Genomic DNA, 27817 nt, shown 5'->3' with positions numbered 1-27817 from the left:
AAGACTTTTTCGTTTGTTTGTTTTTTTATAAAGAAAATTCAACCTCAGATGAAATTTGGACAATAAAACCGTTTTCTGTAGTTGTAGGACAGGCAGTTAAAATGAGAAGTGACAAGCATCATGTCTTGGTAAATGTAAATACAAAAACAGAGTAGACCTGACGAGTGACAGACCAGACATTTTTTTTTGTCAAATTTCGCCGTCTAGCGGTGGCGGAAGCTTGAGCAAAAATACACTGGTGGACTGACAATTACAATTTCGTCTGACTTAAAAAAAAAAAAGACGAAAAGGTGGTGATGACGGGAAAGGTGTGGGGCCCTGACGAATGATGAATATCGGACCAGTAAAAAATTGTAAGTTGCCCATCTCTGATGTTTCATGCAAATGTAATATAATATGTATAATTGTTTGTGAAATTCATTTAAGATCACAATATCGTAATGTGAGCTATTTGGAGAAGACTGCCTGCGAGCTACTCATATGATCCTCGGGGGCTATCTGTTCTGTATTAAATCCAGTTGTGGACCGTCAGGGCCAGTATGGCCTTCTCTGCTTGTACAAAATGTCATCACAACTATAATAATTTTAAAAACTATAATAAAAGTCAATTTTATTTAAATTTAATTTTACAAAAAATATATTTTTTATTTATATAAAATAATTTTCCATATTCTGTTCTTTTCGTGACATATCCATACGGTTACACTCCTATGATTGCTGCAGTTTTAGTGTAGAGTTTTCAGCCAATTAGAATTCAGCTATAATGTCTCGCCAGGCAGACCTAATCTGCCTGAGCCCGGAGGCGCTCGGGCATTCGCTTAAATGCTTGAAAGCTTTTGTGCAGTGTGCAATGACATATTGTGTATGGACCCATAATTTTAATAGACTGCTGCAATAGCCAATCGAGTCATAAGATCGCCATCTAGAGGCCTCACGTTGAGCGTGATGTAATTGGACGCTGACTGCAGCAAGTCGGTGCTATATTGATCCACCATGTTTAAACAGTGGAAGTAGTTAAATAAAAGAAAAAAAACATGTTGCTCAACCAGCTAGCGTTAGTGGACATCAAAGCCAGACCCGCAGAGGGTTTTTTTTTGTTTTTTTTGGTACTGAAATAACTTGGGGACAGTTTTGGGTTAGTAAATAGGTTTTTGTCTGTTCATGTCATTCATATTCAATTGTCATGTTTGGTTGGGTTTGGTTGTTTGTGGGGCTTTGGTCATGTTTCTATTCCACTCGCGTCTGCCTTTACTGCCTGTGCTCTCGTTTGATTTGGTCCACCTGTCTGGTGACCAAAGTATTGCTCTTGGTTCGGTCTTGCCTCATTTCCTTGTTAAAACGTCATTTTTTTCTCAGTTTTCCTGCATTTTTTGGGTTCCTTGGGTTCCCAACTCACCATGCCCAGACGTGTCACTTAAATTAAAATGCCATTTGTAATTTAGTGTTCAATCTTGTTAAAGCTTGCCTGCTCTTCGTGGACTTCATAAAACTTTGTGGACAAATAATTTGAAATTATTATGACTTATTCTAAATTTTGCCATGTAGAATGATAAGTTTTAATTGCTGATGCGGGTTTACTGATGTTTTAAATGCTGTAAAAAATAGCCTGCGTAGCCTAATAATGCGTATGTATGCTCATGAGGGGTCCAATCACTGAAGGCCTAAGAGTGAAATGCACGAACCGCCACTGATTAAATCACATGTTGACTCCCACACCTTTCTGTTTGTCTAGCCTGCGAAAGCGACTTCTGGGGTCCCCACTGCACCAATCGCTGTCAGTGTCGGAACGGGGCCAAATGTAACCCAATCACCGGAGCCTGCGTCTGCACAGATGGCTACCAGGGCTGGCGCTGCGAGGAGCCTTGTGAGCCCAACTTCTATGGCAAGGACTGTCTGCTTGAGTGCCAATGCCTAAATGGTGCAACATGCCACCATGAAAGTGGCGAGTGCCTCTGTGCAGCTGGATACACTGGGGCCTTGTAGGTAGCTCCTCATTGTTGCTCCTGTCCTTAAAGTGTACCAGTGGTGCTCAGAAGGAAAATATATATGTTTTTTCAATAAAAGCTGCATCCAAACATATTTTTTGTTTCACCACTATTCGAGAATGACAGTATTAAAGGGACAGTGTGTGAATGAATGAATGTGTTCTTAATGACCAACAGTATGTTTTAAATAAATGTGTAGGCCTAGTTATCATTAAATGATATTACATGGGGGGCGTGGCAATTCTCTGGAGGCGGCCATGTTTGTTATAGCTTCGGACACTGGTAAATGCAGCACCTGCAGCACGTTGTGCTGTCTGTAATGAAAAACACTCAAAATCATACACACTGTCCCTTTAAAACATGCTTATAACTGCTCTAGATAATTATTTACAGTATGTGCAGTTTTCGACATGAACACTTCCTCATTTGGCAGCCGCCTTTCTTTTCTTTCATCTTTCATTAAATCGGCATCAATGTTTTGGGGAGGTTGAAACAAATCTGAATAAACCTTAACACTTTTCACAAGTCAGTACTGACAAAAGGTCCTTGAATTCATCTATACTGACTAGAAAATATCAAGATTTACATAGATTTGTCACAATCTCACCAAAAAAAATCTTGCACGATTGCAGTCATCCCATGTTCTTTGGAGTTAAAGGGGACCCCTGCCTGCCCACCCACAATATTGATAAACCTCATACAGTAACTGTACAATTTATTACTAGAGAAATCTAGATAAGACCTTTATAACGCTCTGGTGCAGCGCTGCTCTCTCCTGGTCCCCCTTTGTGTCTACCTAACAAGCGTGTTTGAGTGTCATGAGAGAGACAGGCACTCCTCTCTTGGTCTCCTTCACATCTACCTAACATGAGTTGTAAGTTTCATGAGGGAGATGGGTTCTTCTACAAGACACGTGATTGGCTCCCAGTGCGACCATCTGCAATACAACAATCGAGCGAGAATGGATTACAGCTCCTGCCCTCATTGGTGCCCGTCTCCCTCATAACACTCACAAACGATTGTTAGGTTGACAGGAAGGGAGACCAGGAGAGAGCAGCACTGCACCAGAGCGTTGTAAATCTCTTACCCAGATTTCTTTTGTAACAAATTGGAAATTCAAGTGTAAACTGATTGTTATCATGTTTGGTCAGCTTCAGGCTTCACTCTAATTAGACTTCCAGGCACCGTTAATATAACCGCGGCTCTCTGTGAAACTACAGCCAAAGGGATGGGAAGGGAAGGGATAGAAGTGCAGTTACTGCATAAGGTTTAATAATTTAAGATTTAAGTAACTATGTGCATTTATATTTAACATTTATATTTAACTCGTCTGTCTGGCATGCAGTAAACCCTCACAGCATGTCTCTCCGCAATTCAGTTTTTTTGTTTTTTTTTGTTTTTTAAATTAAAAGAAAAAGCTCTATTTTTAATTTAAAAAAAACACATGCACTGATGGTGCAATAATGGAGGTGCGAAGTAGCGAGGGATCACTTTGGGGAAAGAAGGATTATCAGTCAATGGGGCTGTGTCATGTCTCCACCCCTTTCAGGCATGCATGGCTGTGCGCATGTTGTCTTGGCAAATATGGCATCTCAAGCTCTTTTAAATTTGCTTTACTACAACAAGCAAATCAAAAAACATGCTTGTGTGCCGTTATTATTGGTAAACCATGTACTGCGCTTACTACTGGGCACCACAGGTACACTTTAAGTGCATTTTGCTTTATTCCCATGCATAAACCTGTACATTTAGAAGTATTCAGACCCTATTCCATTTTTTTTTTTCACATTGCTCCCTTATTTGATTTTTATGTGTTGTGGACCTTTTTCTGGGTCAAAGTCCAAGGCATAAAGCTCTTCAGGGAAACTGGCCCCCTACTCCCAAATTACTTGCGTAAATCTGACACGATGCATGCTGAAACAGAAGATTAGACCCAGTCTTGGTCATTTCTTGGGCCAGCGCACACCGGTGCATCTAAAACAACAGACTCCTGTCTGTTGTGGGTGTGATCATGGTCAGTTTTAAATTAATCCAGTCTAAAACAGACCCTTTCACTTCTTTTAATTGTGGCGTGTTAGTACCACAGTGAAGTGAACTCACAGTCTTTGACTCAGTTAACATAGTTGTATATACTTTGAATAATGGTCTATCTTAAACGCCCACTATGTGTAATTTTACTTCTAGTTTTGCTTGCTTGATGCTTTTTTGGAGAATTAAAGTAATCTATACACTTTGCAAAGCCGAAGTCAAATACCCTACCAGCTGTATGTGTTTGACATATAGCGCTCTAGTTTATATGCAATTTACTTGATTGTACACTTAGCATGTCCGTTTTTTTTAATCCAGTTGTGAGGACCCTTGTCCGCCAGGAAAGCATGGCCCCCTGTGTGAACAGCGCTGTCCCTGTCAGAATGGTGGAACGTGCCATCATGTGACTGGGGCGTGTTCCTGTCCTGCTGGTTGGGTGGTATGATGAATTTTGCATGCTTTATTTTAGACCAGTGCTTCTTAATTGTTTTTTATTTAAAAGCTCCTCCAGGAAAGAGAAAACATTTTGCCCCCCCACACCACCACCACTACTTTCCACAGAGACTGTAAATAAGATCTATGGTTACTTTAAACAAACATTAACTTGTAAGCATGTTTCTTGGGGTTATTCCCACCCCCCACCCCCACCCATTGCCTTGCAATTTGATAAGGACTGTTTTCGACAAAGATGTGGAATTAATCAAGGCACGGTCTTGCCGTCCTCTTTTCCCAGGGTCCTGTGTGCGCACAGCCGTGTCAGTTTGGCTCCTTCGGCATCAATTGCTCCCAGGAGTGCACATGTCGTAATGGAGGCCTGTGTGACCATATCAGTGGCCAGTGTCAATGCACTGCTGGGTACATTGGAGAAAGGTACAGGAATATAGCGGATGAAGTGATTATGTGAATTGATTCTAAAACAGTTATTTGGAATTTAAGGAATAACTGTAATCCAAGTAGAAATAAAGGCCAATGACTATATTCAGAACACCATCAAAATTATTTTCAGGGAAGTCTGACATCATGATTACTTTTTATGCCTTACATTGTTTTTATTGTTAGCCGAGCAATGTTCCTCTATTGTTGCCATTTAAAAACATTTATTTAGTTCAAAAATATCCAGCACATTACACTTTTTCCACTGTATGAACTGTAGTGTTTACTGGATAACGATGCAAAACTTGAAAGCAGTTTTTTACAAGACTGTGTTTGTCCTGTTATATGTTAGTTTATTTGGCTTTTAACTTCTTTTCTTTTTTTTGGGCCCCTTTAAATTTGCTGACCCTTCAATAAGCAGTTACTAAATGAATTATTTATATTGACACATTAAATTGCGGATTTTACATATACTAGGGGAGAATATTAATCAGATGGTACATTTTTTTCTAGCTGATTAGTAACAATCTTAACGTATTGTATTTATTCAATTTACTTTATTCATTTACATGAATTCATATTTATATTGATTATTTGAGTGTTTAATCCATTTATACTGTAATGAATATTCAGACAATGCCATAAAATGGCCTCAAAGTAGACAGTCACGTTGTTAGTATTTCAAGTGCTCACATTCTCTATTTGCGCGCTGTCTCCAGATTGATGCAATATTACACAGTGTGTCCAGAAACTACTCACGAGTCCCTACGCTTCACTTTTTCCACATTATGTTACAGCCTCATTCTAAAATGGAATGAATTCATTTTTTCTCTCTTAAATTTACAAATAACCCTCCAAAAATGCCAACCTGATTGTTTTTTACAAATGTTTTGAAAATTAAACAAAAAGGAGATCACAAGTGAATAATTATTCACAGCCTTTATCACAGTGCTTAAAACTGAGCACAAGAACATTATGTTTCCTCTGATCTTCCTTGAGAAAAATTTAAACACAAGTGCTTCTTGTTTCCACTATTTTCCTTGCGGGTTCCTTCCAGCATAATTGGAGTGTACTTGTAATTTCATTTGACCAGCCGAGCATGAAGTCAAAGGAATTGTGTCTAGACCTGTGGACCGCACATCAAACATGGAGAAAAAAAAATCGCACAAAAACACAAATAGACTAAGTACAACTGAAAGTGACACGCTAATCGTATAGAACAAAAGAATATGCACCAACAAGGAGAAGCGGAGGTAAAAAGTCACCTGCCGTTGTTCTCCTGCTCTGGCCGCACTTAACTCATTCAATGCCAGAGACGTATGTTCATGTTTTTTTAAGAGTACAGACATTCAATCCCAGATACTTAAAGAGGATGTAACACCAGAGAAATTTCTCGACAGTATGTTCTAATCGAAAACCAGTATTTGGAATAATATTACGTTTGTGGAAGCTGCTTTATGTATCTGGGATCGAATGTCTGGACTCGTAAAAAAAAAAAAAATGTGAAAATACACCCTTGGCATTGAATGTGTTAAGAAGGCCCCTGATGATAGATGGGAATCAGGTGTGTGGCCGTTGATTCTGCCCCTCGTGGATGGAGAGAGAACTCCGCCTTAAGGGAAGCAAATCATACGAACAATTAAGCAGGAGACGTGACATGGCTTAATTTTAAGAGGAGCACTGGCCATGAGCATCATACATCTATTCATTAAAAAAAAAAAAAAAAAAAGCATAGTTGATGAGAATTTTCATCTCCGGCACCATACATACTGTATTTTCCGCACTACAAGGCGCACCGGATTATAAGGCGCATCCTCAATTAATGACATATTTAATAACTATAATAATAACGCTAAACTCTCAATACCATAATAACTCAATGTCAATACAACCAACCTTGTTCAACTGTAAACAAACAAAAAAAAACAGGTAAAGCTTACTTTATCAGTTCATTCCCCATCTACGAATCCCAATCTCAATATTGATCCATATATAAGGCGCAGATAAGGCGCACCATCAGCTTTTTAAAAAAAATAAGGCTTTTAGGTCTTATAGTGCGGAAAATACGGTACTTTAAGTGAACCTGTCCATCGTATTGAAAGAGTTTAGTGCCCAGCCCACATTTGGTGTCTCTTTGCTGCTTTCATGAAGCAATTCAAGTTCACAAAAACTCTAAAAAACCAAAACAATTAACTCCAAACAACAAGCATTCCCTGCAATATAATTTACAGATTTCGCAGAAGCTGTGAGCTACGGGTACCTTTTATGGTTGCCTTTTCATAATTATTTATGAATACACAGTAAATGTGTTTGTCTGAGTAAGTTTAGGCCCGCAGAGAAGGCCTTGCTGGCCCTCACCGTTTGCCACTGCCATTATCTCCGATAGAATAAGTGAATAAGACAAACACCCTCTGTGTTCTTCAACATCTATTTTTTTTGTCACTCTCTTTCGAATGGTACTCTCAATAGGATCAAATTACGTCCATTTATTTCAGGACAGGACAGGTAAATTAACCCACACAGAATAATTCCATGAGTGAGTTCTCGTCCACCCTATCCGCGTTGTAATAGAATTAGCCTAGACTCACAAGTAAGTAAACGTGATTTGAACATAATACCCAACAGATATCCTCACTGGGACAATTTAATTGAGTGATTTGTCTACTTCTCAGTGGCTTCAAATCGCAGACTTGTGCAGTACGTGATGATGTCAGCCTCACTTGGCTTTCAATTAACGTAAACAATGTGTTATTAGGAGGCAACACACTTTTCATTGAATCTTTAAGATAAATGCAGAGGAATCAGGTTCTTTCTCTGAAAGGAATGGAGCCTAAGAATTGCTAAAGACCTTTCGGTACAAACAGACTTGTTTCCACATTCAACATATTCTCACTGCTGATGGGAAACCTTATCAACAACCTGTTATCATTCAAATGTACATGTTTTCTTTATCTTAAACAGAATGTGTCAAATACCAGAAGTAGGCAACTTATATTTTTTTGCCGGTCCCACATTCTTTTCCCTTTCTGTCATCGTTGGTCCGTCATTTCTCAAACCGTAAGATAGTGTAATTGTCGGTCCGTCCGTGTATTTTTGTCCAACCTTCCGCCACCACTTGAGGGCGACATTTTTTTTTCTTCTTCTGGTTCGTCGTTCATCAGGTGCTGGTCAATTCTGTCTGGCAATTTCTGTTTTTGTACTTACACTTAAAGTCAATACTTTTTCTATGGTTCTACAGTTACACTGCAGTTGAATCACAACACAGTAATATATGTGAAGCACGAAAACAAAGCCAGCTAAGGGTTTAAACCCGAGGCTGTAATACACCATCATGTTTAATACAGAAGACGAGAGTGCAATTAGCAATCATGTCCACTGGATGGCATTATAATGCTTTACATGACTGTCAAATGGTAGATGTCAGTTCTCATTTATAACTACCTGACTTACAACAATAGAAGATGATTTCATTAACCTTTGTCTCAATTTGTTTACATTTTATCTGTCACATACACTACAAGTGAAACAAAGTATTGCTGAGGTTGAATTTACTAAAAAAAAACATTAATTAGGGAATTTGAAAACTTCCATCTGGTATTTCCTTGCCAAGAGCCAATCAGAAAAAGAATGCAAATTTGGTCTGCATTCGTTGGTTACTTGAAACGCATCCCAAAATGCTCTTATCAGCAAGAAACCTGAAACCAGGACTAAGAAAGGGAGCAACTACAATTAAATCTCCGGTAAAGTCAGCTGTGTTTTAGCTGTGTGATGAATAGTAATGCATAGCACGTAATGAATAGAACCAAGGCAGTTTATCCACTCAACTGAACATTTTTCTCCTTCGTTTGGTGCTACTGTAAAGTGACTATTGTCACATTGATTTCAGGCTGATTGCAGTTTGTACTACAAAGATGCAGCAATATACCATCAAAATACATCCAAGTCAGTTGAATTATATTTCAGGATGCAAAAATGGAGGGCATGGCGGGCTGACAGACATCTGACGTAATAGCTCTTGTTGATTACAATGACGAATGAAAATTGAAATTCCAACATTTTTAACATTTCGGCATTCCCGTCATTTGTCTGTCTGTTGGCAAAACGGGCGTCCGGCGATGGACTGACAGGCCACCCGTCAGTGCTGATGAAGTGCCCACGTCTGTCAAATACACACATTGTATATAATATTTTGAGTGCGGTGTAAAATACAGTAGATTTGTCTTTTTTGATCCATTTCATGCCCTTGCAAGAGTTTACTCAGGCTTATTCGTCATTCATACTCTTTGTGAGATCTGACCTTCAGTGCTGCTGTGAGTATCAGCATACTGTGTGTTCTTTGGCCTATTTGATGACACTTCATGGTACTTTAAGTGAAAGAAAAGGGACTGAATACATTTGGATCAGACCTTTATCCTCCATATGGAATTAAATTGTCATCACATTTCTTTGAACCAAATGGGGAGAGCTAATATTATCATCATCATCATTTTGATGTATGTCCGTAAGTACTTAGAGACAGTCGTGGGCCAGATTTCCCAGAGACAACAAAACGTGTGTGTCACCCACTGACTGCACTCAAAACCAAATCATCCTTCTCACTACAAAATGTAATATCAACAGTGGCCATAGGCAGCGGCAAAACAAAGATCAAGTCAAACAAAGCACAAATGAATTAACAGTTAATTTGCAGTAAATGAATGAATGAATAAACATTCATTCAGGTGCGGCCCACGCGGCTCAGTACCAGTTGATCCACAGACCGGTACCGGGCCACGGACCGGTGGTAGGGGACCACTGCACCAGCGCACCACAAATTAGATTTATTTGATGGACTCTGAACGGTTTAATACACAATTCATGTGCCATCAAATGTAATTACGGTATTTGACCGTACTGTACGCTGATGGTTTGGGGCTTACAACATTTCTGTCATGAAAGTATTATTTTTGTCTGTTTAAAAAAACAATTTTACATGAATGCTTTTTGAAACAGTCCCTTATGTTATCTGACTATAGGTGTCAGGATGAATGTCCAATCAGCTCTTACGGGCCACAGTGCGCCCACAAATGTGACTGCCAGAATGGAGCTAAATGCTACCACATCAACGGAGCCTGTCTTTGCAATGAGGGGTTCCAGGGTCCAAGCTGCCAGGACCGCTTCTGTCCAGCTGGAATATATGGACTCCTATGTGACAAGGATTGTCCCTGCAAAACTGCCAACACTCTCAGGTTATTAAAAAGTTCCAGCATCCTAATATATGCTGCACATGTGTTTACGAAGCCTTTTAAATGCAGTAGATTATTTAAATTTATGGGCATTTGCTCCAGGATTGTTTAAAAAAAAAAAATCTGAATTGTGAACGTAGCCAAGAATGTAGTGATTAAATCTTATATTCTATGATGAATAGCGAGTCAGCTTAAATTCAACAGTTTCTGTAGATAATAGGAAAGACATTATGACAAGAAAAAAAGAATTTGATGAACAGGGTGACAATGCCTCCGTGGAACTTTTTACATCAGTAATGCTGCATCAGGAGTAACTGGTTCAAGGACACTGACAGTACTGAGGGGAATGGAGAGCCCAACAGTTCACTTATAGACTTTTAATAATAAAACAACTTCTACCACTTATATTTTTAGAGAGGAAACCCAGATAATTCATATTATTTTTGACGATCAATTAATCGTTTACAGACCTAAAATGTCCTACTGACAATCAGCTTCTCGACAGGGATATTATCGGAGTCCTACAGTGAAAAATAACGATCAACATAGTGTGTTCTGATCTGGTCCAGACAAAATGGCCAACCTCCAAATACTATATTTTTCAGACTATAAACTGCAACTTTTTCCTCATGATTCGAGCCCTGCATCTTATATAATACAGTGGTTTATGAGATTAATCTGTTTCACGGTTGGATCATAACGCGAATTCGCCGTATGGCGGTCAATCCAAACTTATATTAACGGTAAATAGCTAATGCGTGTAAAACCCAGGTAAAAATATCAAAATTTAATATACATATTTAGAATTGGTATCAAAATAGTATGTAAGTGCTATAAGTATAGTAAGTACTACGTATATACAATATACTGTATATGTATACAATTGAATATGAGCATAACTAAAAAATATAGAAACCTTTGAGTGAGTGACGAGCTTATTATGCCCATATTCCCTAGTGAGGGTAGCCTAGGCTAGGCTAACAGCCTTCTTTGTATTTCTTGGTTATTTTCAGCTTCATTTCAATAAAAATGATCTTCTTCTCTTTTAACATCACTCACAATCTTGGGACCCATTGCTAACCCATTCAAGTTTGGATTAAAAAGTAAAATGCACAATACGTTATTTTAAGCAATCAAGACGATATCCAGTCTTTATCATGGGCCATTTTGACTGTGACAGCGACTATATATATATATATATATATATATGAAAATGCCTGATGACAACAGGCTCTGCCTTAAACCTAAATCTTTACATTTGAGGGTTACCAATTTGTTATAACAAGAAATATGTGACAAAACTGTCTGAAAAAGATCAAATTGATTATTACCTTAATGTGGCTTTTATTCCTCAGCTAAATGTCTATAGTTAGTTATTTATTCCTCTCCTCTAATGTTCTTGCTTCTAGCTGTCACCCTTTGTCAGGAGAATGCACATGTGCAGCAGGATGGACTGGACTTTTCTGCAACGAGACCTGTAATGCAGGTTACTATGGTGAAGGCTGCAAAAACGTGTGTGCCTGCGCCAATGGTGCTGACTGTGACGGCAGCACTGGAATGTGCATGTGTGCTCCAGGATATATAGTGAGTGCAGAATTCTTGCTGAATATGTTGAAAGTTTAAAAGAAATGCATTCATAACGAGTTGCCTATATGATATCACTTACTGCTGTTATTCTATTGCTACTGATTGTTAAAAATCTATCTTGCTCGCTCAATATATTTTTCTGTGCTCAAAATCTATTCTTGCTGACTCTAAATCTTTCATTGCTCGCTCGCGATTGTGGCACAGATACTGTATAGTTTTAAAGGTAGGACATCTCTAAAGGCCTAATGTAATGCCTTACATTTAAAATAGAGTAATATTATAATGTAACTAATTACTTTGAAATGACAGTAATACGTAATAAATAATGCATTATAACAGAGTTTGCCAAAGCAGTGATTAGGGATGGGCAGCAGGTCTTGTTTTTGTTGTGATTTCCTTCCGCAGACTTGTTCGCATGTCCGCCATTTTCACACGCAACCATTTACAGCATTTTCAAAGAAATACAAGCTACTCGTTCAAAGTCTTCCATTTCCAGTATGATATGTCTTCAGGCTGGAAACACTGTAAGCAAACCATGACATTGTCTCTCTCTTTCTTCTTCGTAAAACGATAACAAGAGATTCCATCCTAATGAATCTTGTGCGTGCCATGTCCCTGGAGGTCCTCTGTATGGGAAACATGTTATACATGGTACTGCGGTTAATAGGAGTTGTTTTTTGCGTACTCAGCAGGACAACAACCAAGTTCCCAATGGGTGCTGGACCCCACTGAGGTTTGCTCCTGTTTAGTTATTCCGCTTTTAGATTAAGGTGCAAGTGAAGGTGGGAGCCCACTTTTTGTTGTGTGCTCATTTCTGTCATCTATTTCAGAACCAGCACTCATTTATATAAAAAAGTTTAATTTGCCTTCCAAAATTTGTGTTCTGATTTGATACGTAGTCAAAATTCCCTGCTAGTGTTGGTAAACGTTGTTTAACAATAAATACAAAACAATAAATACAAAACATTGTAGGAAAAGTATAACAAAAGACGCAAAGTTCCAAATAAAAGCGCGACGCAATAATGGCCGTTACAAGAAATGCACAAAAAGGGTTGGATGAAATTTCAACCAAAAGCGCAAATTAAAAATAGTCAGAAACAAAACATAACCTAAGGAAAGCGGGAGGGGGCGGAGATGGCAGAACAACGACAGTGTAAAAGTAACAGAAAATTAACGAGTAGGAATCAGAAAGGCAGGTAGACTGGCACAAGAAGAATGCAAGGAGGAAAGAACGGGACTGGCAATGATGAGGAGTAACGCAGTGTCGTTCTGCCTCCCAGTTCGCGCTTAAGAAGCCTGCAGATAACACATGAGTGTCAGGTGCGCAGCCAGTGACTCCGCCCCCTCATCAAGGATGTCACACTGCGTCGAAAGTCAAAACAGAAACACAATCCGCTGTGGACATGACATAGCCTAACTCGTTGTTTGTTAAGATTAGGCGCAAATATACTTAATTTCACTTTACACTCAATAGCGATCAATTGCCTCAAAATTTGTAAGTTCATCAACTAAAAAAATCTAGTTGCGAGGCGATGCCATGGTGTGCGCGGATGGCCCCAGGGAAAGGGCTTTGTTATTGCCATTGGAAGTGTAATTGCAATTAAAAAAAAAAAAAGTTTTATGTTTTTTTGTTGTTGTTGTTTTTTTACTTTGTGAAGCACCAAGAGATGTCATAGCATTTCAACCAGTGCTATATACATGAGGATTACTGCAATTTAATTGTTAATCCCGCACATCTAATACATGAAATGAGAACCCTACTCAGGCCACTTGGCAGGTTGACTTCAATCATGACGTCGACTTTGGTTGCTATTGATAAATGTTCTTATTTGAATATCGTCTGCACACAATGTAATTAAATGTACACTGACAGTGCTTCTCTCATCACACTATGACCTTATTAACAGGAGATACTTACGGTCCAGTAATGTTCAAGCAACAGAGAAAATTGGCCATATTAATTGATATGACTAAATTATATTAAGTTGTGCTAAATTTATGCTTTTAACCCTTTCAGTGCCGATTTTTTTTTCATTCCAAAAACAAAAACCAATGGCATATTTTTGTGGTTTATTGTAGGATACTTAGAAAAGTTGTTGAAAATTCCCACTTCTATAGATGGGGGTATAGGCCCTGGGATTATTGCCCCATCTGTGTTTTATAATGATAATAATCATAGTATAAACGTGCCAGGGAAGTGAAAATTAACACCTACGCCTACAATACACAGTAATATATAGTAACACACATACATAGCACATATGATGAATATGTTTCTGCAGTACTAGATGGTTAATTGACAGGAAATTGTACAAGGCAAGCTACCTGTTGACAATGGGCCCAGCACTTGCTTAATGCACAAATTGTTTAAATCACTTGAAAAGTCTGAGTTAAAGTTACTCAAAAGTATGAACAAGTTACACAAACTCAATGTGTTTGTTATTAACTTTTTGTAATATTCGGGTCTTCAGTGTAGATTTATTTGGGTTTATTTTATAGCATGGGTGATGGTTGAAGGTGACAAATGATGTCCTGTAGAACAGAAATACTGTAGTTTCCTTTTGTCGAAAGCTGAGGAAACGTGGCTACCAAGTGGTCGGGATTAAAGGTCGTCATTACGAACCACACTCCAATTTCAACAATTAATCGCAACAGTGGTCATGCTCCCTCAATCAACATATCTTTCATTGAATACAGCACAGTACATTGCAAAATCCTGTATGTTTGTTTTGGTATGTGCCAATTGAATGACATAAGATGAGTCCAGAGTGAAGTCCTCTCTTTGCCCAATATGTCGGACAGGATTGCATTTAGCTTCTCTGTGCCCATCAGTAGAATAAATGATAGAAATTCTGTAAATCAATGTCTGTGTCCTGTTGTGTAAGCCCCATCTTTTCATTTTCTTTTACCAGGGTGAGGACTGCTCTATGATCTGTCCCATAGGCCTGTATGGGACCAATTGCACATCGTCATGTTTTTGTCACAATGAGATCTCATGCTCACACGTCGATGGCTCGTGCATCTGCAGAGAAGGTGGTTCGCCCCTATTTGTGATCAATATTCTCCCGTCCCCACATTTTGCTGCTAACCAGAAGGCTAAATATAAGTTGCCTAGTTTTAGTTTTATCAAAACACACCAGTGTGTACAATAGATTGTTACACAAAGCCAGATTAAATGGAGTTATATAGTGTTCTCACTAGGGATGGGATGAGATTTGTTGTCCTTGCACAGCACGAGATGTTTTGGGGTTTTTTTGTGCTCAAGTGCTCCACATTTTCAGGTGAGACCAGTCAGAGTTAAATAAATGTCTCTGCATTATGATGCTGACAGCATGAACGTTCGCCGTTCACACTTACCACCTTTGAACAAACCAGAATGACTATTTTCTGTGGATCCTGGGTCACTTTGTGTCAGTGACCAAAATATAAGGGTGCAAGGGTTATATAAATGTAACCAAAAAAAAAATACTGATTATCAAAAATGCATAAAAGTTGGTCAGTCACAATCATGTGGAAATCTGTTATTCAGTCTTCTGTGTCTCTATTTGTTATTCACCACGCAAAAAGATTAATTTAATTTATTTATTTGATTTATGTATGTGCGTCATGAGGTCTTTTGTTATTGGTGCAAAGAAGAGTAGAAGACAGCTTATCATTCTTGATTATGTTCCTCCCGTAATGCTGTTATATGGTGAATGAGATGGCGCTGTCGTTAGCTTTATCACTACAGTCAAAACACTCAATACCTGCAGCCCTACTGGAGAAATACTGGCTACTCCGATTGTTTTCAAATCAAAATTATTTTGATTTTTCCAATGAAGAAAATAATGGCAAAATATGGGTCGATATAAAAAAGACAGTTTGTAAACACTGAACCCCCCCCCCCCCCCACACACACACACACACACACACAAAACGGCATACACTACAGCTAACAAAAGCTGTATTCATTTTGTTAGACTATTCAGTATTAGGAAATATCAAAACTGCAGCTGAAAAATAAGTCACTCCTCTTATCGTTACATATGCACGCTAAATCATTAATTTTGTTGCAGTTTGCCCAGTAAAAATAAGACATTTTAAAAACTGAAAAAGGCAATAATTCATATTACAAATTTTAGAAACGACTCATCTCAGTCTCGTAACTCAATCTCGTGAAGACATCTCATGTCTCTCCCCATCCCTAGTTCACACCCATGCACACTCACACACCAATGGCGGTTGTTGTTGCCACCCAAAGCACTGGAAGCAAATTAGGGTTCAGTGTCTTGTCTATAAAAGATACATACAATCGATGTATCCGAACTATTTTGAAACAAAATGTTATTTTGTTAGATTTTCTTTTTTTTATGTTACTGTATTTCTCTGTGTACAAGTCAACTTTGTGCATAAGTCGACCCCTCCTTTTTTACTTAAATTTGGGTGAATGTTACAAAAACATAAGTATAAGTCTACCCCTGACTTTAGTGGTTACACATCCCATGGTTGTCCAATCAAAACACATGGTGTGTGTCATTAAAATGATGAAATTACAGTTCATTTAGACGCATGTCTTCATCGTATATCGAATTAAATACCGTTGTGATTATTGGTGGAGTGGGTGGGGCGGAAACGGGGCAAGTGTGAGGCAATGTGCGCCCAACGTAGACGCAAATACTAAAACTAATGTTGCAACAATAAAACAATTTGAAGTTTCAATATTTTATTTTTTTGACACAACTGAATATGAATTCAGAAGTCATCATAACCATCTGACACACCAAATAGCTCCTTCCAGTTAAATCCCGGATGTCCTTCCTGCTATTTCACGGGTAGTCATCTTCAGACCCGTCCACTTTGTTTGAAATGGTGGTCTTCGGAGGTGATTTGCTGATCATCTTACTTGGGACCTTCTCTACCCAAGTGATGACTGTTGTCAGAATCAAGCACACGTCGAAGGACTGAAGGAGACAAGTCAAGCCGTCTTTTCATAATCCGTCAAAGACCTCCCAAAAAAATTATTGTTGTTGACAGCACAGAGGCAATAAGGCGGCGCTTGACGAAAGTGCATTGAAAGTGCAAACGCGCTCAAATGGATGAATACCATATTGAATTAAAGGTATATATCATCATTTCAAGCCTAATAAATGACATGATATTACTTATTTCATATTGGAATTAATGTTATTCAAACACAGATTTGTGGAAAAAAATTGGTCTGTTTTGAGCTATGCGGGTATAAGTCAAAACCCCGCCCCCCAACATGGGGGTTGAAAATGAGAACAAAAAACTCGACTTGTACATAGAGAACTTTGGTAACTAAGGACTTGTGCTTTGGAACCAAAGGGTGGCGATTTGGTCCACTGAAAACAAATACTCTATTTAAAATGTCAGCTCATTGTCGGCGTGATGCTAGTTTACTTCCTGAAAACTGCCCTTGAGCTAGGCCGTCTTCTATTTCAAGAGGCGCAGACCCTTACCCTTTGACATCTCCCCATGTGTGTGCGACCTGGTTGTCTTTTGAATTGTCTCCCCTCAAACTATTAGAATTAGTATAAATATTAATAATTGATAATAATTTAATGTGTACACATCTAAGATTTGCTAATTGACTAATATTCATTTTGGTTCTGTATCCAGGTTGGCAGGGAGTTGACTGTTCCATCCCATGTTCCAGTGGAAACTGGGGTTTAGGGTGTAATCAGACATGTCAGTGTGCTAACGGGGCAGCCTGTGACCCTGTTAATGGAACCTGTACCTGTTCTCCTGGCTGGAGGGGTGAATTGTGTGACATACCATGCCATGTTAGTGCTCATGGAATTAACTTTCCTCAATAGTTTAATAACATGTCTATTGTTGTGTTCATTTGTTCGTTTGACACACCAGTAAGCTTGAAATTTGCGTATACTCTGGCTCGTTTGTTTCTTGGCTTGTAGGAGGGCTCATATGGCCTCGACTGCAAAGAGCGATGTGACTGTGCAAATGCTGATGGCTGTGATCCAGTAACTGGCACTTGTCGCTGTGTTGCAGGTTGGAAAGGTAAGACGTGCACTCACTGCAAGAGAATATTCAGATAAATTTACAGTCACCAATCTGCCAGAAAGTGGAGTAATTATGGCTAGACCAAACCCAGAGCTAATGTATATGTTGATTTCTTCCATTGGAAATTAAGTACACTCATGCCTTGAGTGATATCCTACTCCTTATAATACCCCTCATAATACTGTAATACCATAACATTTGACCAGGGCATAACATTTGAATGGGGGCTCATCCGGGATTTGAACCTGGGACCTCTTGCATCAAATGTTATGCCCCGGTCTCGGGGATCCTGGGACATAGTATTCTTGTGTGTGCTCCCCTCGTCTTCTCACTCAAATCAAATTATTTGTATAGCCCTAAATCACCAAAGTCTCACCACCAGAAAAGGCCAGGGACACCAGTAAATCAAGTTTAAACAAAAAGGGCAGTTTTTAATTTCTTCGGCGGGAGAAGACGAGTCAAGATAAGAAGTTTTGCAGTTACAAGTCAAACTCGACATGTACTCAGACAAATATTGTAATTCTGTACAAAAGAGACCAATATTCTTGGTGGAGAGCGTTCAAAGTAGGTAACCCGAATGCGTTTGCATGGTCACTTACTCTGGTGTTTAAAAACTCAAATATAGCTTCATTCAGGTTATTTGCATGTGTTCACGTGGCATTTAAAAACCCAAATATTGGGAGTATTCGCGTTTAAAAGGGCTGTTGACTGCATGTAAATGCAGTCTGACAGACAGGGCAACTGCTTTGCACCCACAGTACGGCTCAAAGATAGTTTATTAATTGAATCATTATGATGGCTGCTGACACTTCACTTTCATATTCTCTCATATTCTACGTCAAAGGAACTTTCTAATGAGCCACTGATATGCCAAGTTACTGAGGAAGGATGAAGAAATGTCCTATTTGCACACTTGTGTGAGTGTGTCGAGGAGGGGGTATGTTGGGTGTGTAAATATGAATTAATGTACTGGGAGTCTCATGGGTACTGCAGCCTCCAGACTGTCCCCTGTGAAAACCGGCAGCTCTGATCCATTCTTTAAGACTCTCTCCTAGGACACAAATGTAAAACTGATGAAAGATGGAGACATGAGAATGATTAAAGGGCAAAAAAAAAAAAAAAAAAACCCTTCGGCTGATTGTGAGGATTCCAGGGTTTTGCCTAAACTTGTAGTACATTTATAAGGGGCAGTAATAATCTCCGTGGCAACAAATGGTGTATTTATGTAGCAATTTTTCATAAGATAAGCTTCAGTACTGATGCTCCCCGTCTTAATAGGTGAGCTATAAGCGCGATTGCATAACATAACATTGTCAGAACATTCATTGCATCCTGGAATTGGAAAACTTACATCAAAACTTACAAACTTACATCAGAATGAGTAGACTTTTTGCCAGAAAATCCTGATAAATTTATTGAGTTATAAGTTCAAAGGATATTAAATTCTGGAAAATCAAGTGGATCTGTTTGGTTAGGGTTAATCAAGTTTGTGTTAGTTAGTGTCAATTCAGTGAATGCATGTCCTCTTATCACTATCATCTTGGCAGCACAACTATGGATAGGAGAGGGTGATTAGATCCTTAATCAGGGGTTCTCAAACTTTTTGGAGTCAGGGACCCCTTTCAGGAAAGTATATATTCTAAGGACCCCCATTGCAAATGTTTGCCCCCCCAAAACAAACAAACAACAAACATTAAGCCATTTTGGTCATCCATTACTGATTTCAATGAATCCAAATATGATGTACGAAGTCCTCTTTGCACGTTCTTTGTTTGGAAAGCTTACAAATCCATCCATTGCTAAGTAGATTAGCAAGTCAAGTCAAGTTTTATTGATAAAGCACATTTAAGAAGATCATTGTCAACCAACGGGCTTTACAATGAAATAACAGTGCGGATAGAAACATAAAACACCTAAAAGCACAAAAAACAAGAGGGCGCGAAGGTCAAGCTCTTTGATGATGACGTAGATTTTTTGAATCTATTTGACAAATTTCCAAATGATCACATTGTTTTAAATATATTAAACTGGTTGACTTGATTGTTTTATTGATTAGTTATGAATAAATTCACATTTTAAGATAAATAAAATTAAATGAATACAAATATATTTTTTTATTAAGAACCCAAATTATTTCACAAACCCCGGACAGTCAGGCCAATTCACCCTCGGAATTCCGTCCACCTCACTTTGAGAACCACCGTGTTAGACCATTCAGTATTAGTTGGAAGTGCGTTCATTTCCACAATCGTGCAACGATGCTCATTTCTAACCACGCACGTCTAACGAAAATATCAAGAAAAAGAAAAATAACTCAATCAAATTATAATTAAATTATATATGTATGTGTCTGTGTGTGTGTGTATGTGCGTGCGTGCGTCCGTGTATGCCTGTATATGTTGTTATTTTTATAGGTGTCCATTGTGACAGTGTGTGCAATGAGCGATATTGGGGACCCAACTGCTCTTACAGCTGCACCTGTGTGAATGGAGGTTCATGCTCTTCTGAGGACGGCACATGTGTGTGTGCTCCTGGTTACCGTGGCACCAACTGCAAACGAAGTAAGAAAGCCTAATATGCTCCCACGCTCAAAAAAATGAATTAAAAAAATGATACCATGCATATGGCATGATTGCATGCAAAAGGTAGCGCTAGTCACTTTATGAAAACTTATGCAATTTCGGGATAACTCGGTAATGAGCGGTGCTCATTTTACCTCTGGAAAGTGTTGGTTCCGCAGGACTCGCAATACTAAAAAACTGAAATGTTTGGGGTCCCAAAAAGTCACACAGTAAAATTTAAGATTCAAACTATTGACAAGATGTGAGCAAAAACCAACAACAAACATTACTAAATGTCACAGTAAAATTTATTAAAATAATTGATCAAATTGCAACCATTGATTATAACAGTCCATTTTGGAAAAAAAGCTTGATTCGCTTCAACATGGCGTTATTTGGTCCTCATCTCGATCTTCCCAAGCATTTAGTTTTCGCGTTTTACTTTTGGGCTCATTGTTACCTGATTGTGTATTACTTGACTTGTTACTTATACTAAAAAAAATGCAGAATTAATGTTATTCGGTCCTACAGATTGCACTTTGAGGAGGCTTTTTTTGAACGAGATCCTGCCGATGAAATCTCATAACAAGAGCTCTACTATGAGAAAATGTGACCTGTGGGAATTAAAAAAAAATTGGCAGATTAAGTTGTGATAAAAGTTAGTAAATAGTCTGAATAAAAGAGTATATGGACGATGGTTGATGTTTTGATTTCAATCAAAATAGTTACATTGATTTGATTGGGTGGGAATCTCTGGCACAACTCTCATCCTAAATCAGTCCAATTTCAATAAGCTACCCCTTCCGCTGTCCCTCGGACCCAGAACCTCCGCAACCAGGAACTCAGAGTTCCTGGAACGTTTGGTGTGAAAGGGGCTTTTGACTGTCTCACGATTCGATTCCGCTTTTGGGGTCTGTTCAATCAAAAATGATTTCTGCTTCAATATATAAACATGCAAAGAATAATCATACAACTTCAGTCTGCTTTATTAGACAGAGTAAAGGGAAACTGTCTTTTTTTTTTTTTTTTTTTTTTTTTTTTTACATTTGCTGAGTTTTGATTCGTTAAGAACATCCCAAAAAATAACATGTGGACAGCCGCTACTATTTGAAGCTAGCTATAAATTATATAGCTTTCATAATATGAAATAAGATTAAACAAAATTTTTAAAAAGGTAGAACAACACATTGAGAGAGAGAGAGAGAGAGCGAGAGAGAGAGAGAGAGAGAAAGACTACTTCCCCTTTAACCGCCTTGATCTGTTCTGTTCTGTTCTGTTCTGTTGGGGACCCAGGCAAACGAGAGCGCTGAATGAGTAGTAACAATATCCCTTGTCACCTCCTCACCAGCATTGTGAAATCACAATGATCACTGGTGAGCTATTTTTACAATATAGTTTAAATATGTTTAATCTGTTTCAGCTAAACAATATACAGGGTGGTTGAAAAGTATCCTCCTGCTTTAAAATACTTAAGATTCATGAGTTGTATTATTCTTTTCATTTTTTTGATGCATGTTCCATGACGTATAGGCTTACTTGTTTATTCTGAAAGCCGACAAAAGTGACTCAAAATCTGAGCCTGCCGTTACATGCCTCGTTAGCCGCTTTATGAAGGTTGAGGGCTGTTGTTCAAGTTCGAAGATGGCCTTTTTTATAGGCTTTCAAATTTCAAACAATACAATTATTTTTAAAAGAAAACAATAACATTTATTTGCCATACATCATGGAACATACACAAAAAATATATTATAATATATTGCAACATAGGAATAAATTATAAGTATTTTCACATAGAGAGGTACTTTTCAATCACCCTGTACAATAGAGACCAAAGTAATGCTCATACAAAACTTTACAAAAAAATGTCAGCACAAACATTAAGGATGAATAGTTTGTGCATATCTTAATGAACACACATTGAATCAGTTGCTAGCAGATCATTCCCTGTTGACATATTTTTATGCTTCTTTCTGAAGTCCCAGTGCAAGGCAACTCCTTTAAACAGTAGGTCATTTACATTATATTCAAACATCCATCCATTTTATACAGCACATATCCTTATTAAGTTAAGAAATGTGCTAGAGCCTAATTAACCCACCTTGCTTTAGACCACAGGTGTCAAATTCAAGGCCCGGGGGCTAGATCCAGTCCGCCACATTTTATGTGGTCCATGAAGTACTGATTTGACTTTCTGGCTTAAATACCAAACTTGCAAGTTGCCTTCCTTCCTCTCCTTCCTTCCTTCCTTCCTTCCTTCCTTCCTCCCTTCCTTCCTTCCTTCCTTCCTTCCTTCCTTCCTTCCTTCCTTCCTTCCTTCCTTCCTTCCTTCCTTCCTTCCTTCCTTCCTTCCTTCCTTCCTTCCTTCCTTCCTTCCTTCCTTCCTTCCTTCCTTCAAGATTCAAGAGGTTTATTGTCGTGTGCATAGTAATACCACACAATGACATTTTTATTCTGTTCATTTCCCCGAGCAGACTACATTCCATAATAGAGCTAATAATAAGGTAGGCAATAAAACCAAAAACAAAAGAACAGTAATAAAGCAATAAGGGCAGTAATAATGAACTACTTATATTCCAAGCATATTATGGAACTGATTGAGTGGAAGAAACTGTATATTTATGAGCACGATAGTGCAAAATATCATGTAGTGCAAAACATTATGTATTTAGCAGCTTTCCTGCACTGTGAAGGGTTTGTTAGGCGCATGTGCGCATGCGGTAAAGTGACTGGTGATGAGGCAGATTGGTGCGTGAGAGATTTGTTCAGAATCCGGATGGCCTGTGGGTAGAAGCTGTTCGCCAGCAGGGTGGTCCTGGCCCTCAGGCTGCTGTAGCGTCTGCCTGATGGCAGCAGTTCAAACAGATTGTGTTGTGGGTGAGTTTTGTCCCTGATGAGGATGTGTGTCATCCACAGAACCCTGGTGTGGTATATGTCCTGCAGTAAGGGGAAGACTATTCCGCAGGTGCGCTGTGAGGTCTTGATTACACTTCCTGTCCAGTAGTGTGCTGTTACAGTACCAGACTGTGATGGAGATGGAGAGGACACTTTGGATTGTACATCTGTAGAGGTTGTTGATAATTTGGCATGCCAAATTTCTTCAGTCTTCGCAGAAAGTACAGTCTCTGTTGGGACTTCTTAATGATCTGTCAAGTGTTGTGGGACCGGGTGAGATCCTCCAGATGTAGGTGCAGAGGAATTTGAAAGCTTTCACCCTCCCCACCTCTGTCCCATTGATGAATAGTGGTGGTTTGTACGGCTCCATCTGCCGCGTTGGGTCTATGATCAGTCCTTTGCTCTTGTCTGTGTTGAGGTGGTCATTGTTGCTGCGACACCAGGCCACAAGGTCTGCCAGCTCTTTCCTATATGCTGTCTCAATCCTACCAGTGATCAGCCCGATGACTGTCGTGTCAGCTGCATACTTAATTACACTGGTGTTGTTTTGTGAGGCGACACAGTCATAGGTGAAGAGTGTGTAAAACAAGGGGCTCAGCATACAGCCCTGGGGTGTCCCTTACAGCTCTGGTGCTGGATGTGCAGTTGTGGACTGTGACTGATTGTAGTCTGCCATTGAGAAGGTTTAGCACCCAGTTGCAGAGGTGCCAGACCGAGTGTGAAGAGTTTATCTGTCAGTTTGTCAGGAATGACTGTGTTGAATGCTGAACTATAATGGACAAAGAGCATTCTTACATACGTGTCCTCTAAGTGCGTGAGCGTTGTGTGGATGGCGGTTTTGACTGCAGCATCTGTGGACCGGTTATGACGATATGCAAATTGTAAAGGGTCCACGGTGTCTGTCTTTTTTATATGAGTCATGGCAATCCTCTCAAAGCACTTTGTGATTGGGGTGAGCGCTATGGGACGGTAGTCATTTGACTTCACGGTCATGCCACTCCACTGAAAAAAAAGTATAACTTCAATATCGCTTATGACATAAATAACACCTCTGCTTTAAAAAAAAAGGAGAGGTAGCCAGCCAATAACAGGGCAAATACTGAAGAAACAACAACAACCATTCACATTTACAACTTAGGACAATTAGAATCTTGAGTTAACCCTAAAATGTATGGTTTTGGAACACAGCCGAAGAGATTGAATTGCTCGAACCTCAGACTCTGAGACAGAGCCAGATGAGTTAACTACTGTAGTTGGCAAACGTGCTTACTTTTCATTCATATCAGAACGAATCAATGTACAAACAAATGCCGCACAAGAAGAAAACAAGGCAAGTCCCAGCTTACATGTCTTAATTCAATCAATAACTGTTTTCTATCACAGCTAATGACTTTTGCATATTTTTTGTTTAGACCTTTGTTAAAAACACGAAGGTTAGCCCCCCCCACTACTTAATCAGGTCCCAAAGTATCTTGTTGGATCTACGCCAGGTCCAATAAACCCAAGTGAGAATCAACAACAATTGTGACTCGAGGCCATTGTGTCGAATGGAAACCTTTAGAACAGGGAAAAGGTAAACTTTTCAGCCTCAATGTTCTTTGGGAGGGGGACCCCAATAACATTTCATTTGATTACATGCAACATTCTGAATTGCTTAGATTGACCGATACTGCAAAAGAGAATCACCCAAACAATTGTGCCTTCCATCAGAGGTATGGGAGTTTAACGGAAAAGAAAGGCCCCCCTCCTCGTCCTTCACAAGCCATACTGCTAAAAGACCCAATGGATGGATCATCATTTAAATGGCCGACAACTGTACTTATCTTCAATATAAACACTGCAATGCTCCATTTACTCAACAATGTTATAAATGAGTCTGTGAAAGATGACTGCTATGGTCGCGAGTGCCAAAAGCAAAATCAACAGCTTGTTCTCTTTGCACTACTTTTAATAACCATTTTCAATGTACTGATTATGATTTAATATCTATGGGGGGGTTTTTTCTCATTGTGTAATTTTCTTTTTTTTAATTGCTATATGGTCGAATTGTTTACTGCTTATTACTCGGTGGAAGAGTGGTTCGCACCTCCGCCTCACAATTCAGAGTCCCGAGTTCAAATCCAGCTGACTCTGGCCTTCCTGTGTGGAGTTTTCATGTTCTCCCCGAGTCCGCCTGGATTCTCTCCGGGCACTCCAGCTTCTACCCAAGTTCCAAAAACATGCATGGCAGGTGTGTTGGACAAACTAAATTGTCCTTAAGTGTGATTGGGTGATTGTTTGTCCCTGTGTGCCCTGCAATTGGCTGGCAAACAGTCCAGTGTGTCCCCCGCCTACCACCCGAAACTGCTGGGTTAGGCACCAGCAACCCCTTCAACTCGAGTTAGGCTAAGCGGCAATAGAAAATGCATGGATGGAGACCTTTTGAAGTTCATTTAAATTGTGTTTATGTTGGTATTGTTGTATGTCTGCATGAAAAAAGGACGTTCAGTCTGAGAAATCTAGACAATGGGGATCTTTTTTTTTAAACTTACATTCAATAAATAATCCACACAATATTTAAAAAAAAAGTCAAACTCAAATACTAAAACTGATTTGAAAAATTTATTAAAAAGAATCAATTTTCTATAGCCACTTACAAAGGTCGCAGGCTATCTGGTGCTTATCCTAGCTGACTATTGGGCAGCAGGCGGGGTACACCCTTGACTGGTTTCCAGCCAAATGTAAGAGACACAGAGACAAACAATCCTTCACACACACAGTGACACCTAAGGACAATTTAGAATGTCCAATATACCTGCCATGCATGTGTTAGGAGTGTGGGGGGAAGCCGGAGTGCCAGGAGAGAACCCACGCGGGCTCTAGGAGAACTTTCAAACGCCACTCGGGAAGCCCGGAGCGAGATGGATTTGAACTTGGGTCCATGAACTGGGAGGCAGATGTGCTATCCAATGCCTCACCGAGCCACCAAGCCAGATTGAAAGCAAAATGAACTATTTTGAAAAATCCAAAAGTGTTACCCTGGTCGGTAGTCCAGAATGAATACATTTCAATCTACCGGTAGGTAACATAAACAGTAACAACATGACGTGGTATTTTGAAGTCCTTATCTTTGATCGACTTTGCTTGGAAACAGGCATACGGAAAGGTGTCAAGAACAAACTCTTACGACTGGTAGCGTATGTACACCATTCGTGGCTTTCCATTTGTGAATGGATTCCACGCATCAGCTTCCCTTTGTTTCTTCCTGCATCAGTGGAATCGATTCAAGAGCTCTTGGTTCAAAGTTTAGTCAATTGTCTTAATTAGGAGCATGAGAGAAATGGTAGAGCATCTCAGTGGTCTGGCTTTCCACTCAGGCAAACATCAATTAAAAGAAATTAAAGGTTTTAGCAAGACTTATGCGGCAGGATCAGTAACGGAAGGCTAACAAAGCAAAGGTTACGCTACTGACGAGTTGACTCAAAGATAGGGAATTTCATTGGGTAAGAATATTGGGGGGAATAACAGGAACTTCATGATAATGAAATTGTGACTCCCCCAGCAGAATGGACCTCTGCATCCCAGACAATCTGACTAACTGTGTATGTCTATGCAGCCTGTTCACCTGGTTTCTATGGACATCGCTGTAGCCAGTCGTGTCCTCAGTGCATCCATAGTGATGGACCTTGTCACCACATCACTGGCCACTGCGAGTGTTTGTCTGGTTTCTTTGGCACCCTCTGCAACCAGGGTAAGTTGACACTTCTCCCAAGTTGTACTTTAGTCTTTTGACTTCGAAACATGTACCAAAATGCTCTTAAATGTTAATGTGGTGAGTGGAGGATTTCACAATGTGTTTTTCACATGAACTCGAATGGAAAAGTGAACTTACACAAAGCATGTATTGCACCAAAATAAGAAGGTATATGCAAATGTAAGTGCTCAGTTCAGAAACAGAAATGATAATACGTCATTCGACTGTGAATCTAAATTTAGCCTACAATTGCAGTAATAATGCTACCTTTACATTATGTTCCTGGCCACCGCAGCAATCACTTTCCAATCTACCTCGGACCAAACCAGATAGACAATGCAGGGGAACAGGGGGGGAAACGAGATGTGATTGTCATGAGCAATACTTTGAAATTAGGTCTGAACAATTATGAAAAATTATCTAGTTGTGTGTTTTCCCCCTCACAACATTAAATATGCGGTTGAGTGATTTATTTTAATTTTGCGGACCGACGCACGTTGTTCATTTTTATGCATGGGCAAGTCTAGGTTTTTCTTTGTAGGTGAATTTGGCAGACCGTGGACTTTGCAGTATATGGGCGGGACTCTTTGACTTTCTCACAATTCGATTCCAATTTTGGGGTCTCTGGTTCGATTCAGAATCAATTTTTGATACAAAACGATTTGATTCAAATAAAAATGATTTTTACTTCAATCTATAAATGTGCAAAGAATCATCATACCGTTATGATGCATAATCCTCCAAGCAGACGAGATGCTGTCATTTGCCAAAATGGATAGTACATTAATATATATAACATGCGAAGGAACACAACAGGGAATATCACCTCAAAAGATTCGTCTCATCTATATTATCTAAACACACACACACATACAGTATATATATATATATATATATATATATATATATATA

The 27817-nt window shown here is 39.2% G+C and overlaps 1 protein-coding gene across 5 annotated transcripts in view; it reads left to right on the top strand.

Annotated features, from left to right (window-relative positions):
- LOC148425118 (multiple epidermal growth factor-like domains protein 11) overlaps positions 1-27817 on the top strand; it is a 127804-nt gene that overhangs the window by 77946 nt on the left and 22041 nt on the right. For all 5 annotated transcript variants that reach the window (XM_088413850.1, XM_088413847.1, XM_088413846.1 and 2 more), the window contains exons 6-15: positions 1733-1979; positions 4332-4452; positions 4747-4883; positions 9902-10114; positions 11521-11695; positions 14611-14731; positions 17318-17481; positions 17614-17716; positions 20134-20280; positions 26768-26902. In XM_088413850.1, coding sequence (XP_088269976.1) covers positions 1733-1979; positions 4332-4452; positions 4747-4883; positions 9902-10114; positions 11521-11695; positions 14611-14731; positions 17318-17481; positions 17614-17716; positions 20134-20280; positions 26768-26902 — 1563 coding nt within the window. The remainder of the gene's footprint in view (positions 1-1732; positions 1980-4331; positions 4453-4746; positions 4884-9901; positions 10115-11520; positions 11696-14610; positions 14732-17317; positions 17482-17613; positions 17717-20133; positions 20281-26767; positions 26903-27817) is intronic.

This window comes from Hippichthys cyanospilos, chromosome 4 (genome assembly GCF_059441005.1).
Source record: "Hippichthys cyanospilos isolate Australia breed blue-spotted pipefish chromosome 4, RoL_Hcya_1.0, whole genome shotgun sequence".
Taxonomy (NCBI): Eukaryota; Metazoa; Chordata; class Actinopteri; order Syngnathiformes; family Syngnathidae; genus Hippichthys; species Hippichthys cyanospilos.
This window is presented reverse-complemented; position numbering and strand designations above follow the sequence as displayed.